Source organism: Macaca fascicularis, chromosome 16 (assembly GCF_037993035.2).
Source record: "Macaca fascicularis isolate 582-1 chromosome 16, T2T-MFA8v1.1".
NCBI classification, from domain to species: Eukaryota; Metazoa; Chordata; class Mammalia; order Primates; family Cercopithecidae; genus Macaca; species Macaca fascicularis.
In genome coordinates this window covers 20,019,924-20,038,560 of record NC_088390.1, presented here as the reverse complement: position 1 = coordinate 20,038,560, position 18,637 = coordinate 20,019,924, and the positions used below count along the sequence as shown (strand labels likewise).

The 18,637-nt window shown below is 40.6% G+C and overlaps 1 protein-coding gene across 14 annotated transcripts in view; it reads right to left on the bottom strand.

Moving 5' to 3' along the window:
- The window catches only part of SPECC1 (sperm antigen with calponin homology and coiled-coil domains 1), a 317,948-nt gene that overhangs the window by 46,032 nt on the left and 253,279 nt on the right, over window positions 1-18,637 (bottom strand). For all 14 annotated transcript variants that reach the window (XR_012425372.1, XR_012425373.1, XR_012425374.1 and 11 more), the window contains 3 exons: window positions 15,045-15,126; window positions 11,343-11,499; window positions 8,667-8,769 (listed from right to left, as the gene is read on the bottom strand). Coding sequence is in view for 11 of the 14 variants with exons in the window: in XM_074018821.1 (XP_073874922.1) it covers window positions 8,667-8,769; window positions 11,343-11,499; window positions 15,045-15,126 (342 nt within the window). In the remaining 3 variants the exon portion in view is untranslated. The remainder of the gene's footprint in view (window positions 1-8,666; window positions 8,770-11,342; window positions 11,500-15,044; window positions 15,127-18,637) is intronic.

Genomic DNA, 18,637 nt, shown 5'->3' with positions numbered 1-18,637 from the left:
GAGCAGTTGAGGCATGAGTAATGCAGTGAAAACAAGGGAATTAAGTGAATTTACATGGTGAGGGCTGAGGTAGTCACTCTCCACCCCCAGGCCTCTTCTCTTTTTTTTTTTTTTTTAACAGAGTCTCGCTGTGTCACCCAGACTGGAGTGCAGTGGCATGATCTCGGCTTACTGCAACCTCCACCTCTCAGGTTCAAGAGATTCTTATGCCTCAGCCTCCCGAGCAGTTGGGACTACAGGCGTGCACCACCACGCCCCACTCATGTTTTCAGTAGAGATGAAGTTTTGCCATGTTGGCCAGCCTGGTCTTGAACTCCTGGCCTCAAGCAATCCACCCACCTCAGCCTCCCAAAGTGCTGAGACTACAGGGGTGAGCCACTGTCCCTGGCCCCCAGGCCTCTTTTCTGATTAGGTCCCACAGTCCTGGTTGCCAGGTTGATGCCCTCCAGCAGGAGACCGGAAGGCCTTTCTCTGGAGAATGGATGAGCCCAAGAGGAAGGACCTAAAGACACTGACATCAGGAGTTCGTCATGGACATGCCACGGGAACAGCTCTCTACTATGAAGACCATAGTCGCAGGCCTCATACACAGGCCCGGGCAGGGGTCAGCTTTGCAGAGCCTCCACCTAAAGCAGTCAAACCTCAGTATGAGCAGTATGAGCAGTCAAACCTCAAGCATAAAGACAGGGACCTAAAGATACCAAAAGAACAAAGGGACTGTAGGAAACAATCTGCGTAGAGAGATTTCGTGATAAAATCAACCTACAATCCTCAGTGAAATTCATATGTAACATTATATCTATGAAACAAGAACAGGATGGTATAAAAAAATTTCAAGGAACAAAAAAGAAATCCTAGAAGTTAAAAATATGATAGCAAATATAATCAATGGAATTTTATTCAGTCTTAAAAAGGAAGGAAATTTTGACACATGCTATAACATGGATGAACCTTGAGGACATCATGCTAAGTGAAATATGCCAGACACAAAAGGACAAATACTGTATGATTCCATTTATATGGGGCACCTAGAGTGGTCAAATTCATAGTGATACAAAGTAGAATGGCCGCTGCCAGAAACTGGGGGAAGAGGGAAATGTCAGATTAGTGTTTAATGGGTAGAGAATATAGGTTTTGCAAAACGAAAACGTTCTAGAGATTCGTTACAAAATAATGTGAATATACTCAATGATACTGAACTGTACATTTAAAAATAGTTAAGATGGTAAATTTTATGTTATGTATATTTCACAATTAAAAAATAATTGAAATGATGCAAAAGCAAAAAAATGCAGAAATTAAGCATTTAATAGAATTTAGAAGACTAAAGTTAGGGAAGCCTCCTAGAAAACAAAACTGTAATGCAAAGAGATAGAAAATAGGAGAAAAAATAATATGATAGGGGCCAGGCCAGGGGGACTTCCAGAAAGAGAAAACAGAGTAGAAGAAATTACCAACGAAATAATTCCAGAAAATAAAGTTATGAATTACCATACTGAAAGGGTGTAGTGAGTGCCTAGCATGATAGAAAAGACAAAACTTAAACTATAGAGCAAGGCACGTCACCCTGAAATGTTAGAATCCTGGGGACAACCAGAACCTCCGATGAGCTTTTGGCGAGGAAAAAAATCACGAAAGACTGTAATCATTTTGTTCCTGCTGCAACACTGGCAAATAGAAGACAATGGAGCAATGCCCACAAAATTATGAATGAAAATAGTTTCTGACCTAAAATTTTATACCCAAGGAAACCAACAAGCATCAGGGTAAAACAAAGATGCGAGGTCATAAAATTTTACCTTCTATGAACCCATTCTCAGGCAGATACTGAAGGGGGAAAAAAATAGGATGTAGGATACAGAAGATCAAAAAAGAGAGAGGCAAAGAACTAACAGGGAATCTGTGCACGAGGCATAGAGGGCGGCCATGATGGAAGAGGTCAGAGGCTCCAGAGAGATCTCCTCAGGATGACACTGCTGCGACCCCTGACCCCTGTGATGTGTGGGGATATCTCACAGAGTTGGGGTTGAATGAGTGTCATTTACATAGAAAACTAAGTAAACAGACAAAAACAAGATGATTTTCAGTGTAGGGCAAGTAACAGGTTGTGTAAAAGAAAAAGCCACAGCAGTGTATGCTACTACATGGCTAATCTATGAATGACACTCACTGCATCTTAATGTGAACTCCAGATACGCACAATCACAATGAGAGAATGCAAAGACAGGAAGCATGGAGGGGGGGCGGGGTGGTGAAAAAGAAATAAATTCTCATGTTTCACAGTTGGAGATCAAAATACAAAATCTAAAATGAAAAACTAGCAATAGCAGTTGATAAACGTGTTATTTAGCAACGTAGAGGTAAATGCCAAAAAAAAAAATCAACAAGGCGACTTGAAAACGCTTGACTCTGGGGAGCAGGATGTAGAGCTCTCAGGCCGGACTGACTGCTTTGCTCATCAGGATCTCTGCATACCTGATTATGGGCATGCAGAGCTTTGATAAAAATAAAAACCAAAAGAAAACCAAAAAGATCTATCACACATTTTGAGGAAAAAAGATGCACACACAAATAGAAAAGCAAGCAAAGCAACTGTACTAGTAATTCGCAGAAGAAAGATACAAATGACTAACAAGTTGATAAAAAGTGCTTCACCTTCATCTGCAATGAAAAATTTAAAGAAATGCCATTTTTTCCTCTTAGGCTGAAAAAGCTCAAAAGAATAGGTGTATCCAGTATTGGGAATGTATAATCTTGTACACTGTATAGAGAAGTATAAGCTAAATAAACTAAATAACCTTACAGGAAGGCAATTGAGAATACATATTAAAATGGAAAGTGTAACACACCCTTTTGCAAAAGCAAATTCACTTCTAGGAACTTACTTTACAAAAATTTGGCACTATTTCACAACTATTTAGCATAAGCATAAAAATGCATGGTAAGTGACATTCATCATCATGGCACACTTTTTTTCCAGAGACAGGGTCTCTATTGCCCAGGCTGGAGCGCAGTGGTGTGATCATAGCTCACTGAGGCCTTGAATTTACTTCTGAGCTCAAGTAAGTCTCTGTCTTCAGCCTCCTGCACAGGGAGAGTCATGGGTTAGTTTTAGAATTCTTCCTGTCACACCTACCCTCCCGGCTTTCTGTCCCTTCAGAATTCTTACTGGAAATCACATTACAAATGGAAATTTCTCCATCATAATAGAAAACTAGGTCTTCCAAATCCTCCTTCCCTGCTTTATTTCTCTCCACAGCAATACCCCCTTCAAATGTGGTATATATGTTACCTTTTATTTCAGTTAACTGCCAGGACCCATGAGGATGTAAGTTCCATGAGAGCAGGGACTTTTGCCTGTTTCATTCACTGTGGAATCCCCAGCACCTACAATATTACCTGGAGCTGAACAATATATGGAAGGAGGCTGAAAGAAACCAGCGATGACACAAATAAACAAAGAAACATTCCATGCTCATGGATTGGAAAAATCATATCATTCAAATGGCCATACTGCCCAAAGCACTTTACAGATTCAATGGTATTCCTATCAAACTACCAATATCATTTTTCACAGAATTAGAAAAAACTATTCTAAAATTCATATGGAACCAAAAAAGTCTGAATAGCCAAAACAATCCTAAGTAAGAAGATCAAAGCTGGAGACTCGCATTGCCTGAGTTCATGTTATATTCTAAGGCTACAGTAACCAAAACAGCATGGTACTGGTATAAAAACAGACACATAGACCAATGGAACAACTTAGAGTACCCAGAAATAAAGCTGCAAACCTGAGATCATCTGATCTTTGACAAAAACAAGCAATGGGAAAAGAATTCCCTATTCAGCAAATGCTGCTGGGATGACTGGCTGACCATATGCAGAAGATAGAAACTAGACCTCTACCTATCACTACATATGAAAATTAACTTAAAATGGAATACAGATTTAAATATAAGACTTCAAACTATAAAAATCCTAGAAGAAAACCTAGGAAACAGATTTTTCAACATTGGCCTTGGCAAAGAATTTTTGGCTAAGTCCCCAAAAGCAAGCGCAACAAAATTAAAAAATTGACAAGTGGGATCTAACTAAAGAACTCCTTCACAGCAAAAGAAACTATCAACAGAGTAAACAAATAACCTACAGAATGGGAAGAAATATTCACAAACTATGCATCTAATATCCAGAATCCATAAGAACTTAAATCCACAAGCAAAAACCAAATAACCCCATTAAAAAATAGGCAAAGGACATGAACAGTCACCTCTCAAAAGAAGACATATAAACATTCAATAAACATGCAAAAATGCTCATCATCCCTAATCTTCAAAGAAATACAAATCAAAACCACAATGAGATACCATCTAACACTAGTCAGGTAGCTATTATTAAAAAGTCAAAAAATAGCAGATGGTAGTGAGGCCACAGAGAAAAAGAAAAGCTTATACACTGCTGGTGGGAATAAAATTAGTTTAGCCCCTGTGGAAAGCAATTTGGAGATTTCTCAAAGGACTAAAAATAGAACTAACATGTGACCCAGCAATCCCATGACTAGGTATTTACCCAAAGAAAAATAAATCGTTCTACCACTCATATGTTCATTGCAGCACTTTTCACAGTAGAAAAAAAAATCAACCTAAGTAGCCATCAATAGTGGGTTAAAGAAAATGTGGTAAATATACACCATGGAATATTACGCAGCCATAAAAAAGAACAAAAATCATGTCCGTAAAAAGAATAAACAAGGATGCAGCTGGAGGTCATTATCCTAAGCAAACTAACGCAGGAACAGAAAACCAAATACCACATCTCACTTATAAGTGGGAGCTAAACATTGAGTACATATGGACATAAAGGGCCAGGTGCAGTGGCTCACACCTGTAGTCCCAGCACTTTGGGAGGCCGAGGTGGGCAGATCACCTGAGGTCAGGAGTTTGAGACCAGCCTGGCCAACATGGCAAAACCCTGTCTCTACTAAAATGCAAAAATTAGGCAGGCGTGGTGGGGTGCGCCTGTAGTCCCAGCTACTTGGGAGGCTAAGGCAGGAGAATTGCTAGAACATGGGAGGTGGAGGTTGCAGTGAGCTGAGATTGCGCCACTGCACTCCAGCCTACGTGACAGAGTGAGACTCTTTCTCAAAAAAAAAAAAAAAAAAAAAAAAAAAAATTCCATCTCAAAAACAAAAAAAGCCACATGGATGGCAACAATAGATACTAAGGACTACTAGACAGGGGAGGAAGGGAAGAAGGCGTGGGTTGAAAACCAACCTACAGCGTACTATGCTTACTACCTGGGCGACAGGACCCGTAAGTCAAGCCTCAGCATTGTGCAATGTACCCTTGTAACAAATCTGCCCACTCACCCCCTGAATCTACATGAAAGTTGAAATAAAATTATATATATATATATATATATATATATATATGGGATATAACATAACCTTTCACACTATACTTTGATGAAATAAAAAGAAAGTTATTTTAAGTCAAGTACACATGGTTCCTGGTTTTCAAAAAGTTTTCACCAGTTATTTTTGGCTTCCTAATTCTGAGAGAATAAGACTATGAGGTGTCTCACACAAACAGGTCTAGACATATTTTGTGAAGGGTAAATAAAGCAGACACATGTTCATATTTCTAATTTTCCAGAGATTTAATGATGAATGAAAAGTACTCTTCAGGCAAAATGAGTTTTGGGTTTCATCAAACATAAAATGTTTTGAAAACTAATCCAAGATGTTCACAAAAACAAAAAAAAATCACTCCAGCAGGAAATACTGTTCTTGTGATCCTGACTGGAAACATCTTATTGTCTGTCTCTTCCCTGCCTTATAACAAGGTTACATCACAGAAGGCCACTCCTTCTGAAAATGTGAATTGTCTTTTCATATCCACTATGGCAGCTGCCTCGGTCCATTTCTGTCAGGTGGGGGACAGCACAGGCAGCATCAGTAGTGTCATTCTTCAATGACGGCTCCTTTTAAATGTTTTCTTCAATTTCCCATTACCATTCCTATTTTCTTTACACTAAACCTCCTGCAGGCAACCACCTCCCTCTGATTTCTCATTCTTTCCCGTGTCCTCGGCAGCGTGGTTGATGGGCTGGGGGAGGCTGTAACCGAGGGGCCTTCCTTCATGGCATAGTCCAGCATTGAAACAGGGCAGAGGCAGAGTGGACAGGGTAGCAGGAAGAATAAGCAAGGGTCTGATGCGAGTTTATACTTTGGGAGGCTCTATTATTGGACAGTAGCGTGACAGATTTTTCTTTTTTTTTGGACCCACACTGCAGTGTAATGGCGCTATCTCAGCTCACTGCAGCCTCAAACTCCTGGGAGCAAACAATCCTCCCACCTCAGCCTCTCAAAGTGCTGGGATTCTTTTTCTTTTTTAACATAAAGTGTAAAGAAGGTAATGGCAAAGATACAAGATACATATACTCTGGGTAGATTCTGGTTTTAAGACATTTGACTGCTGACATGACAGAGACTCCCAGCCCTGCTAATTTAATATCTGGGCTGGATCTTGGCTGAGGCTGAGTTTTTCTTGCTAGCTTCTTTCATTTTCTGTCCCCACCTCCCCAAAAAGCTTCAGCCTGGCAAGGGAATATTATGGTGCTGGAATCTTCAGAAGTTTTAGCAAAATATAGTAAGAATGCAATAGGAATTGCCAGTTTTAAAGAGGGTATCTATTTGCGTAAGAAAAGGTGCTCAGCTGCCCCAGCCAACAGGAAAATGCAAATCAAAACCGCAGTGAGATAGTACTACACATTACCCACATGACCCTGAGTAAAAAGACTGACAATAATAAGTGTTGATGAGAATGCACAGAAATAAACCTCTCATAAATTGCTGGAGGGATATAAATTGTACAATTACTTCAGTCATCTGTTTGGCACTATCCACTACATTGTATGCATACCCTGTGGCCCAGGAATTCCATTCTTAAATATGTATCCAGCAGGAATGAGCACATATGTGTTTCAGGAAATACGCACAAGAACATAACAGCACTATTCATAATAGCTCCAAACTGGAAATGATTCAACTGTCCATCAATAATAGAATGGATAAATAATGGTATAATCCTACAATGGGTTACTAAATAGTGAAGAAAATGAACAAATTACAGCTATATGCAACAATGAGGATACATCTCACTGACTCAATACTGTGTAAAAAAAGCCAGATGCATCTATTACATAGCTTTTTTTTTATTCCATTTGTAATAAAATTCAAATGCAATCAATACTAACATAGTATTTAGGGATGCATACTTTTGTAAAAATCTGGAAGGAGAATTGAGGACAATGGTTATCTTAGGGAGTACTGAGGGTTATCATGGGAAAGTCACAGGAAGGGTCTGTGGGAGCTGGTGATGCTCCTCTTCTGAATGGGAGTAGTGACTGCATGACTTTTCACTTCCTCACAGTTCAAGAAACTATGATTTATATTTTGTGCATTGTATCTTCGTGTATTTCACAAGAAAAAAACGTAAACTTACATCAGGTATTACTTCCTTTTCTGACTTCCACAGAAAACAGATACTGTCCTAGAAAACAAAAACTCTTAAACTAAATGCAAACAATTCTCAAAGCAATAGAAAGAAAACGTTTGGAGAAGTTTTGGAGGCCCAGCTACATAGGACCTTTATGTGAATTAGGCAGTGCACTCTTCTTTGGGAGGGTAATTCAGCAAAAACGGTCTTCTTGGGTGGAGGCATCACTGCTGGGGGAGCTCGTGTCTGCTTCTCAGACAGCAGGGACGGGGCTTGGCTTCAGCTCATCCCCACTACAACACTGTTTCATGCATTCCCACTGATCACAAAACCCACACCACTACTTCACTGACACACCTGCTAACAGTCACGCAAAGAAAATAGCCATAGTGTTTTTCTGCACTCTCATAATGTTTAAAAGAATAAAAGAATGTTTAATTCTTTTACTTAAATAATTCCAGAAACTGGCTCTAGGAAATCCAACATACCCAATCAAAGTTGCGAATGTTCCACCTCAGGGAGGAATGCTAAACAACTGAGTATAGCCTTGCTGCCACCGACCAGAACACTAGGTGGCCCATTACTCAAGACAACCATTGCCAGCAGATAAACTGACCCACATCCCCTACCCCTCACATGCTCTACCCAGCCCAGTCCACATTCTCTACCTTAATATCAATTCCTGCACTTTGCTTAATAAAAAAATCCCTACCAGCTCATTTCAAGGACTCAGCCAGAGAATCCTCCCTCTCCTGTGCTTCCTCCCTCATGCCTGAGGGATAAGGGCATAAGCTCCAATAAAGCCTTGTCGGGAAAACTCTTTTGGCCTCATGACAATTTCTATCGCATTGAGAGCCCAAGAACCTGTGGTCAGTAACACTCTGACCAAAGGAAAAGGTCCCCTTCCCTCGGGAGATGCAGCTCTGCATGTAGCCATAAAATTGGTGGGTGGAGTGCAGATTGTTTTTCAGTTGCATTTGCCTCTCTGTCAGGGTGCCTTTGGGCAGTGCACAAATATCAAACGCTCCCTGGCAGCCCTGCCTAGGAGAATAGAAAGATGATAATTACATGCATATTGGCCCACCAAGCATAGGCACACATAGAACATGTACTGGCACAGGACTACTACTGCCCAGGGCCAGCTGGAAGTTGGTTGACGTTGTCCCTTACCGCATAGCCTTGTGTCTTCTTCTGGCACCATTTCAGTAGAGCATTGCGCTTGGAACCACCATATTCCCGGGCCAAGGCCGCCAGAGGGTCTTTTCTTTCCACACTGGTTAGAAAGAAGAGCACATGGTAAGGAGAAGATGCTAATACTTAGAATCCTCAAATACACAAGAAATAAATACCTACTTTAGAAAAGCAAAAGTCTAGTTTATCCAGCAAGACTCTAAAGAAATTAGTCACATTACTATTTTATGATATCTCACAGTATAAAATAAAAATTAAATTGTGCTTCCTGACCATCATAAATCTGGGGAGAGTTTTGTTACATTTTGTTTTAAAATCCATCTGTTGCTCATCCATCTAGTCTTTCATTTGTTTACTTAAGTACAATATCATTTGAATTAAAGATACGTAAACAAAACACACCCTACATGTTTCAAGACTAAACCAGTATCTACATAACATGTAAAAGGTAGACTCGCTGGGTGCAGTGGCTCACATCTATAATCCCAGAACTTTAGGAGCCAAGGCAGGAAGATCTCTTTAGCCCAGGAGTTCAAGACCAGCCTGGGCAACATAATGAGACCCCATCTTTAAAAAAATAAAGAATAAAAAAATTAGCTGGGCATGGTGGTGAGTCCTTGTAATCCTATCTTCTCAGGAGGCTGAGGAGGAAGGATTGCTTGAGGCCAGGAGCTCAGGGTTGTAGTGCACTATGACCGTTCTACTTCACTACAGCCCGGGCAACAAAGCAAGACCCCATCTCCAAAAAATAAAACAAAATAAATTGTAAACGTACATTGGAAGGGCATATTAAAAACACCAGATATCCTGCCATTGTTTATCCCAATAACATAAATGTAAAATTGAAATAAGAATTTTACTAATTTAACTTTTCATTAAGAAAGGTAAAATATCAGTAGCATATTCATATACACAAAGCCTTTTTGTATGCATTTCTGGTATGAAGAAAAGGGCAATTTCAGAAGAGCACTAATTCTGGTCCTTAAAAGCCCTTTTGATTGTTTAAATCTCTTGCACATAAACAGGACAGTATGTAGTATCTGGGGCTTTACATTAAACCTATGAAACACATGGCTTCATCTATTTGGGTCCAAATATATGCTATACCCAAAGGTGTAACAAGACCTGAATTTATTCAGACTTTTATAAATCCTTCTATAATACCCATATTTGTGATTATATTTATTAAAAAGCTATTACTCCTAAACTAGCCAATTTTGTATATTAATCCATCTACTCATTCATAAGTTTTACTAAGTGAAATACTATGTGTGTTGCACAACGCAAGGGGCTGGAAGAGATACCAAAATGTAAGTTGAACATTTACTGTCCACTAAATTATAGCATAAATGGAGACAATGGCATGTACTGTGCAACAGTGCTCCACACTACAGAGCAGTACAAAAATGAAACACCCAAAAAAGTGTAAGACGCCAAAGTCGGAGAAGGGATATGTCGATGTGCCAGGTGTTAGGTACAACTTCATGAAAGGTTTGACCTTGAAGGAGAAGCAGTATTTAGGGTATGAAAGGAGAAAAGAAAAACGATTCAGGCTAGAATCTTATACATAAAGACTTGCAATAAGAAATGGTCATGTTATATTACAAAGGCAGAAACTAAAACAGGCTCAGGTGGAGGGAGGGACGGGGCCATTCTGGCAGTGGGTGGGGTGGTGCTAAGTCGTGAGGCACCTAGAAGACCAGGATGAGGAGTGCGGATGACAGAGTCATGTGAGATTTCTGCAAGGTTTGCAGCAGGATGTGCTCAGTGCTTCAGAAAATTAACCAACACAGAGAAGCAGGGAAGACACTTGGGAGAGAGGAAGCAGCTGAAAGAGGTTTGCTGTGGCCTTGGTGACCAGGGGCACTGGAAAGGGAGGAGGTGACAGAGGTGTGGGAACAAAGACCAGCTCTTAGTGACCATCCTGCTGGTCTTGCCGTCCTCTCCCTCTGCCAACTCCTCCTTCACATCCCTGTAAAAGTCCTTCTTAAACACTGATTTCAAAATGCCTCTCCAATCCTTAGATGCCACTGTTTTGGGATGAATCCTCCTTAAAATGCAGGTCCAATCTCACTGTACAACCTCAAAATCCAAAACAAAATCCCACAAAGTTGGTGGTACCCCAGTGCTTTACCAAAATAACACACAAACCTCTTCCTTAGCAATGAAGACTACTTACTATATGCCTTCCAGCTGGAATGTCCTAGTCACCTATCCATCCACCCAACAAATACTGACAAAGAGCTTGTTATGCATATGTACAGCAGGGTCCCTGCCCTCAGGAAGCCCACAGTCTAGTCCAGACACATGACACCACCCACATTCCCTGAACACTATTCCACAGCATGCTTGTAATGGTACCTTTAGAGCCCTTGGCAGAAGTGCCACTTCTCTCTAGACTTCTTGATCCAACTAACAATCTCTCAAGACTTTGCTTATGCAGTAGTGTTTTTTACAGCCCTTAATTCCATTTTGCACACTACTACTATCCACTGTCCTCCTTTTAGGCTTGCCAAGAGCAGGCACAGTATCTTAGTCATTTTCATGCAGGAAATATTTGTAGAAGTAAATTGGCCATGGGGACAAAACAGAAGGAAGCATAAAAGGTGATTAGCCCAATGTTTTTCTGATTTCTTATTGTTTGAAACACGATACCTGAGTTTGCTTTGTGGTTTCCATGCCCTGGTGGAAGCACTCAGCAGTCTTGTGTCCCCAAAGCCCAGAGACGGGGGTCTGCTCAGTGACTCCAGTGAGGGACTCTTGCGGAGGTGGGGGTCTGGCTTCAGGGTCTCAGTCCTTCCTTTTAGAATATCTGTGGGAACAACCACATAATCACCCATTCCTGAAGAAGCAGCTCTTGACTGCCATCATGCTTCATTCTCAAATACAATTACCGTTCTCATTTTATCCTCAACTACAAACATATATATCGTTTCTGAAGTAATAAAAATGCAATAGGGATGTGGATTCTACAGGCAGGACCACTACATCATTTATAGCATCTAATGCCAAATCAACCTCTTGTTCAAAAATTACTGTGAATTTCAAGATGATGTCACCAGAGCATTACACCAAGCACGTGCCCTTCTAATGGCCTTGTGCAAGTGCCAGCAAAGCCAGCCCTGTCCCCAGTTAATATCTTTTAACTAACAGACATCTGAGAGAGAGTGGCAGGAAAATGCCTCATGTGATGATCAGATCACAGGCAGCAGTAAACAAGAAGCTGGGAACCAAGAAGAACTACTTTACAAGAGAAAAGGCCATTCTAGCCATAGGGCCTGGCTCGCTAAAAAAGTAGAAATCACCCTTTCAAGGCTCTTTTCTGCTGTCATATTAGTCTGAGTCAAAACAGGTAATGAAATGAACTGAATCCTCCAGATGATACTTATTTTTCTTTTTCTCTTCTAGAGACAGGGTCTTACTGTGTTGCCCAGGCTGGATTTGGACTTGACTTCCTAGTGATCCTCTGCCTCAGCCTCCCAAGTAGCTGGGACTACAGGAGAGTGCACCACCATGTCTAGCCAGATGATATATCTTAAAGGACCATAAAAGTGTGGAAGAGGAGAAATTTTTCGAGATTGTCTAGTTTATATTTATAGAGGAAACTGGAGCTCAGAGAACTAAGTGCCTTGTTCAAAGCTACAGAGCAGACAAGGGACCAGGATGAGCCCACAGTTGCCGCCCATGACCTGTGAATAGTCACAGAAGAAAATAATCCGTCTACAGCTCACAGCCACCATTTAGGGGCAGTAAAGTTAGGACTGAGGCTAGTCAGCTCTAAATAGCAGAGAAAAATAGTATTTACATCCAAGAGAACAACAAGAACAGCACATTAATCTTCAGTTTCTGCAGCTTCCAATGACCTCAATGTTGACAAGCAATTGCTGGGGATTGCTGGAAGCAAGTAATTGTCACTGCGATCCTTTGCTGTAATAACAGTAAATAGAATCATCCAAGCAGACAGGTGCCTGGTGGGGGCTAAGTAGGGAGGGCTGTCAATGAGGTATTAATTTCAGAGCAATAAGCTATTGTGGTCTCAAGTTCAGTATGTATCTTGTCAACTAAAAGAATGGTTCTTGGCCAGGCATGATGGCTCATGACTGTAATCCCAGTGCTTTGGGAGGCCAAGACAGGAGGATTGCTTGAGGCCAGGAGTTTAAGACCAGCCTGGGCAACTTAGTGAGACCCTGTCTCTAGCCCCCCCCCCAAAATTTTTTTAATTAGCCAGGCATGGTGGCATGTACCTCTAGTTCCAGCCACTTGAAGGCTGAGGCAGGAGGATCATTTGAGGCCAGAAGTTTGAGGCTGCAGTGAGCTATGATAATGCCACTGCACTCTTGCCTGTGTGACAGCAAGACTCTCTCTCAAAGAAAACCAAAAAGAATGGTGTCTCCACACAATAGGAAACTTTAAGGCTAGTGGAACAGAGAGAAGACACAAATATTATCTACCAAAGGCTTACCTAGTACACTTAAAAATGGTTGATACGGTAAATTTTATATTATGTGTCTTTTACCACAATTTTTCAAAAACCCCACACCTATCACTATGTGTGCAATCAAGTTATTCCCTCCACACAGCAAGCATGGGGACTGTGAGCCAAGTGGGCTTCCTGCTGTGCTCTGGCCTCCTCCACTCCCCTCCTAGTATGGGACACTCAGGACTGGTCTCCCGGAGCATAGACTCTCTCATTTCTCTACACCCACTGTCTCTCTTCTAACACTCTTGACTTTACACTGGCCTTTGGTGGTCTTTTCCTTCTGCTGGAAAGTCATTATTATGACTTGGAGTGCTGTATAAACTTTCATCACTTCTTTAGAAAGCTATGACTCAGAGCAATCACCAACCTCAGCACCAAGAGGCACAAAGTAGAAAGAATCAGGAGACTTCCTGGCCCCAGAGCCATCCAAAATTGCTGCAGCCTTTATAAGTCACTGAATTTCTGTAGGGCTTGAATATCTCCCACATAGAATTCGAGGAATGGGCTGAGATCATCTTCAAATTCTCAATTGTCAGTGTTTATCCAACTCTAAAATCCTTATTTAATTCCACGAAAAAGCAAAGAAGATTCAGAGGGGAAAGTTCCCTCACAGAAACAACTATTTTAAGAACAAGCCTGATGGTGTTTGACCAAGATCTGAAGGAAGTACAGCTGTAGAAATTTTATTTTATGCTTAGAAACAAAAAATTTCTGTCTATGTGATCCAGACTTTTGGCTTTCTATCCTGCCTACAGGGAACAGTAAATAGTCCATTCAGTGTTCTCTTTGCCTTTTTTATTTCCTAACAGTGACCACATAGACACATACATAGGTTCTAAGCCCCATATTCTGGACAACCTTAACCTCCCACTAGGCTCAAGCACTGTTGTCCTTTTAGTTCTGGGCAGGTGAACTGGGTCAGCAGAGAACAGCAGGTGAGATGTGCATGGCAAACACTTCCATAGCGCTCGCCACATGCCCAGCATGTTCAAGGCACTTTAACATGCTAACTCAATCCTTGATATGATCCTAGAAGGTGGACCGGATTATTTCCATTTTAGAGATGAGGAGACGAAAGCACAGAGAAGTGGGGTGATGGGGCCAAAGCCAGGCTGAGCAGCAGTGCTGAGACTCAAGCCCACATGTTCCTTCCTGAAGGCTGCTTCACATCAGCCTGTGACACAGGAGATGTGGTGTGAACGCAAATGTGATGGGGGTCGGGGACTGCTGAATGCAACCTTCACTTTACAACCAGTATTTGAGTTAAAACAAAACAAAACAATATGTATGTACACACACACACACACACACACACGGTGTAATAACAGGAAGAGGATTGCACTAAGAGACAAATACCTTTAAAGAGGCAAATTTTAAGAATTGTGGAAGCAGCAGACAAATTCAAAATCAGGGAAGTTTTTTTTCCCTTAGTTACTTTTTAAAGATGAGAAAATATGCTCTTGAGATTCAGTTAAAAAATAACATGTCAGGCACAGTGGCTCACACCTATAATCCCAGCACTGTGGGAGGCTGAGGCAAGAGGATCATGTGAGGTCAGGAATTTGAGATCAGCCTGGGCAACAAAACAAGACCATGTCTCTAAAAAAAGAAAAAGAACACAACAACAACAAAATTGGGCCTCTCTCCCTAGCACAAGGACACTGAGAAGTGCAGCTGGCAGGAGATAGACGCTTTTTCCTTTTGTCAGCTGCACTGCTTCATCTAATGTCCATGACGTGTACATTATTCAGGGGTTGAAATCACTTGCAAGAAATGCCACTGATTATTTTTCTAAGCTCAGTTTCATGCAAAGAAATGAAGAAAAGTTAACTGCACGGAAAGATAAGTCAAAAGTTCTTATTGCTGACATGATTTACCTGAGAGGGGAAGGTCGGGAAGGTCCAAGCGTTGAGTCACCCCTCTGCTGGCTGGCCGCACACTGCTGTAAGTCGAATGCCTCTGTAAAAACCAGGAGGACACCAGCACGGTGAGCTCATAACATCAAGAACAGAACACACACAGATGTGTGTGTGTGCATGCGTGTGTGTGCAATAGTTCTTAAACACAGTGGAATAACCAGGGGAGTTTTTAATTAACTCATTTATTTGAATAGGTAATACACGCAATAGACACTATCCTCAAAAGCAATAAAAAGGGCAAATAGTGAAGAGAAAGTCTCCTTTTCCTTCCCATCTCCCAGTTCTTCTCTCCAAGGGCAATCATTATTAACTGGCTTTGTGAATATCTTTCCTGGAATGTTCTATGTATATTCAAGGATGTTTGTATAAGTATTCTATTTTTAATGGTCAATAGGTATATGAATAGATGCTCAACATCACCAATCAGGGAAATGCAAACCAAAACCACAGTGACACGCCACGTCACATTTATTAGGAAGAGCATCATCAAAAAAACACAGAAAGAGAACAAGTGTTGGTGAGGAGGTGGAGAAAACGAAACTCCTGTGTACTGTTGGTAGGCACGTACAATGGTGCAGCCATTACACAGAACAGTATGGAGGTTCCTCAAAAAATTAAAAATGGTACTACCAAATGATCCAGCAATGCCACTTCTAGGTATTTATCCAAGAAAATTGAAAACAGGATCTCAAAGAGATATTTGCACTCTCATGTTCACTGCAGCATAATTCACAACAGCCGAGACGTGGAAGCAACCCCAGTGTCCACCACCAGATGAACGGATGAAGAAAATGTGGTACAGAACATACAATGGAATATTATTCAGCCTTAAAAAAAGAAGGAAATCCTGTCCCATGCTACAACATAAATGAGTCTTGGAGACATTATGCTAAGTCAAATACGCCAGTCACTGAAGGATAAGTGTGGCATAACTCTATGTACGTGAAGAATCTAAAGTAGTCAAAATCACAGAAACAGACAGTTGAGTGATGGCTCCCAGAGGCCTCAGGGAGGGGAAGTGGGGAATTGTTCCGTGGATACAGAGTTTCAGTCAGGCAAGATAAAAATGTTGTAGAGGACAAAAAGATGGCAACAATAGACACTGGGGAGTGCTAGAGGAGGGGGAAGCAAGGATTGAAAACCTGTTGGGTACTATGCTCACTACTTGGGTGATGGGATCAATCATACACCAAACCTCAGCATCCCACAATATATCCATGTAACAAAACTGTACATGTACACCCTGAATCTGAAATAAAAGTCGAAATTAAAAACAAAAAATTTCTAGAGACCTGCCATACAATATTGTGCTTCGAGTTAATAATACCCCAAAATTTGTTAATAGGGTAGATTTCATGGTGCATTTTTTTACTGCCATTTAAAAAAGCATTTCAGAATGCAAGTCAGCGTGATATTATTCAAGGAAAAACCTTGAAAAACACCCTCTGTTTTTCTAGAAACATAAATGTTATCATAGCATTACACTGTTTTATATACCGTTTTGTTTCTTTCACTTACTGTATCTTAGAGGTCATTCTATACCCACCATCTTGGCAGCTTTCCATGAAAAGTGCCACAAGAGGCCAAGCAAGTGGCTCTGGGCCAGATGGCACCACCCACCTGGGAGACCCTGGGTTGCTTAATTCTCTGTGTCTTATTTTCTTTATCTATAAAATGGCAATGATACTAAAGGTACTTACCTCAGAGGGTTATGGGAGGATTAAATGAGCTAAATTCAGTTAGAACAATCAAAACACAGCCCAGCACATGGGAAGCATTCAGTAGATCTTAGCTATTTTCATTACCATAATTTATTTTACTGATTCTCTATTGATAATGATATTGATATTAATATTAGGAATAATGCTGCAATGAACATCCTGGTACATTTGTCTGTGCAGGGCCATTCTGAGGCTTTCCAGAACATTCTTCCTCTTAGAGGCTCTACTTCATAGCATATTAAACACAATTCCATATATCCACATCCCACAAAAATATAATGGTCATGGTATACAGTTTTCAAAAGTAGTTTTAAATCTTGCTTTTGAAGTTGGCTGAACAAAAGTGACAATATGGGGCATTCCTATCCCATTTGCAATCTTGTGGGAAAGCGTCCAATATTCCACCACTAAGTATGATATTTGCCATAGATATATAATAAAGACCTTTTATCAGATTAAAGAATTTCCCTTCTATTCCTAGTTTTCTAAGAATTTCCATCAAGAAAGATATTAATCTTTATTGAATACATTTTTCTGCCACCTACTAAGATAACCATATTCTTTTTTTTTTTTTTTTTTTTAAGATAGAGTCTTACTCTGTTGCCCAGGAGTGGAATGGCACGAACTCAGGTCACTGCAACCTCCGCCTCCCGGGTTTAAGCCATTCTTGTGCCTCAGCCTCCCAAGTAGCTGGGGGTTACAGGCATGCGCCACCACACTCAGCTAATTTTTGTATTTTTAGTAGAGACTGGGGTTTTGCCATGGTGACCAGAGTGGTCTTGAACTCCTGGCCTCCAGTGATCCACCTACCTTGGCCCCCAAAGTGCTGGGATTACAGGCATAAGCCACTGCACCCGGTCGACCATATTCTTTTTATACCTTTGTTAATGTGGTGAATTACTCTGGTTGGCTTCAATAGTTAAAACCACCTTCCATTCCTGGAATAAACCAAACATGACATGATCTTCGTCATGTTATCTCTGAATAAGGTTTTCCAAGATTTTGTTCAGGAATTTTGCAAAGAAGTTTGTGAGAAAGACTGACCTTTTAATTTTCTTGTCTATTAATGCTCTTGCAAGTATTAGGGATGAAAGCTATGCTGACCTCTTTCCTAGTCTCTGAATTTACATAAGATTGACATTATTTCTTCCTTAAATGTTTGGGAGGTTTCATGGTGAAGCCACAAGGGCCTGGTATAAATTATAGATGATTGAGCTTTTCTACTACTCTCTCCTATATAAGTTTAGCAAGTTACATTTTTCTAAGATTTTGACTGTTTCATCAATATTTTCTAATTTATAGCACTAAGTGTAACATATAATATTCTCTTACTATTGCTTTAATAATTATGAAATATTTAGTGATGTATCCACTTACAAATTCCTGATACAGGTAATTCTGCATTAGCTTTTCTTGTCAGGTGTTTTGAATTTTAACAGCCTTTTAAAAGAACAAACTCCATGCAGAACTCCTTTAAATAGTCTTTTCACTGCAAGTATCCTACGAAAAAACATACGGTTTTGTTGGACTGAAAGCATCTTTCTTTTGTGTTCACCTTTGAAGGGTATTTTCACCAGGTACAGCGTTTTGAAGCATATTTTCACCACGTAAAGGAAAGCAGGTTTCTTTCAGCATTTTGCAGATGTCATTGTATTGTCTTCAGGGCTTCCATCATTTTTGTTGAGAAGAAAGATGTCAGTTTTGCTCTTGCTCCTTTGACATTAAGGTGTCTTTTTTCTTTTGGGTGCTTTTAGGATTCTTTCTCTTTCATTTCCAGCAGTTTTAACCTCATGTGTCTAAGTGGTTTTCTTTGTACTCATCTCACTTGGG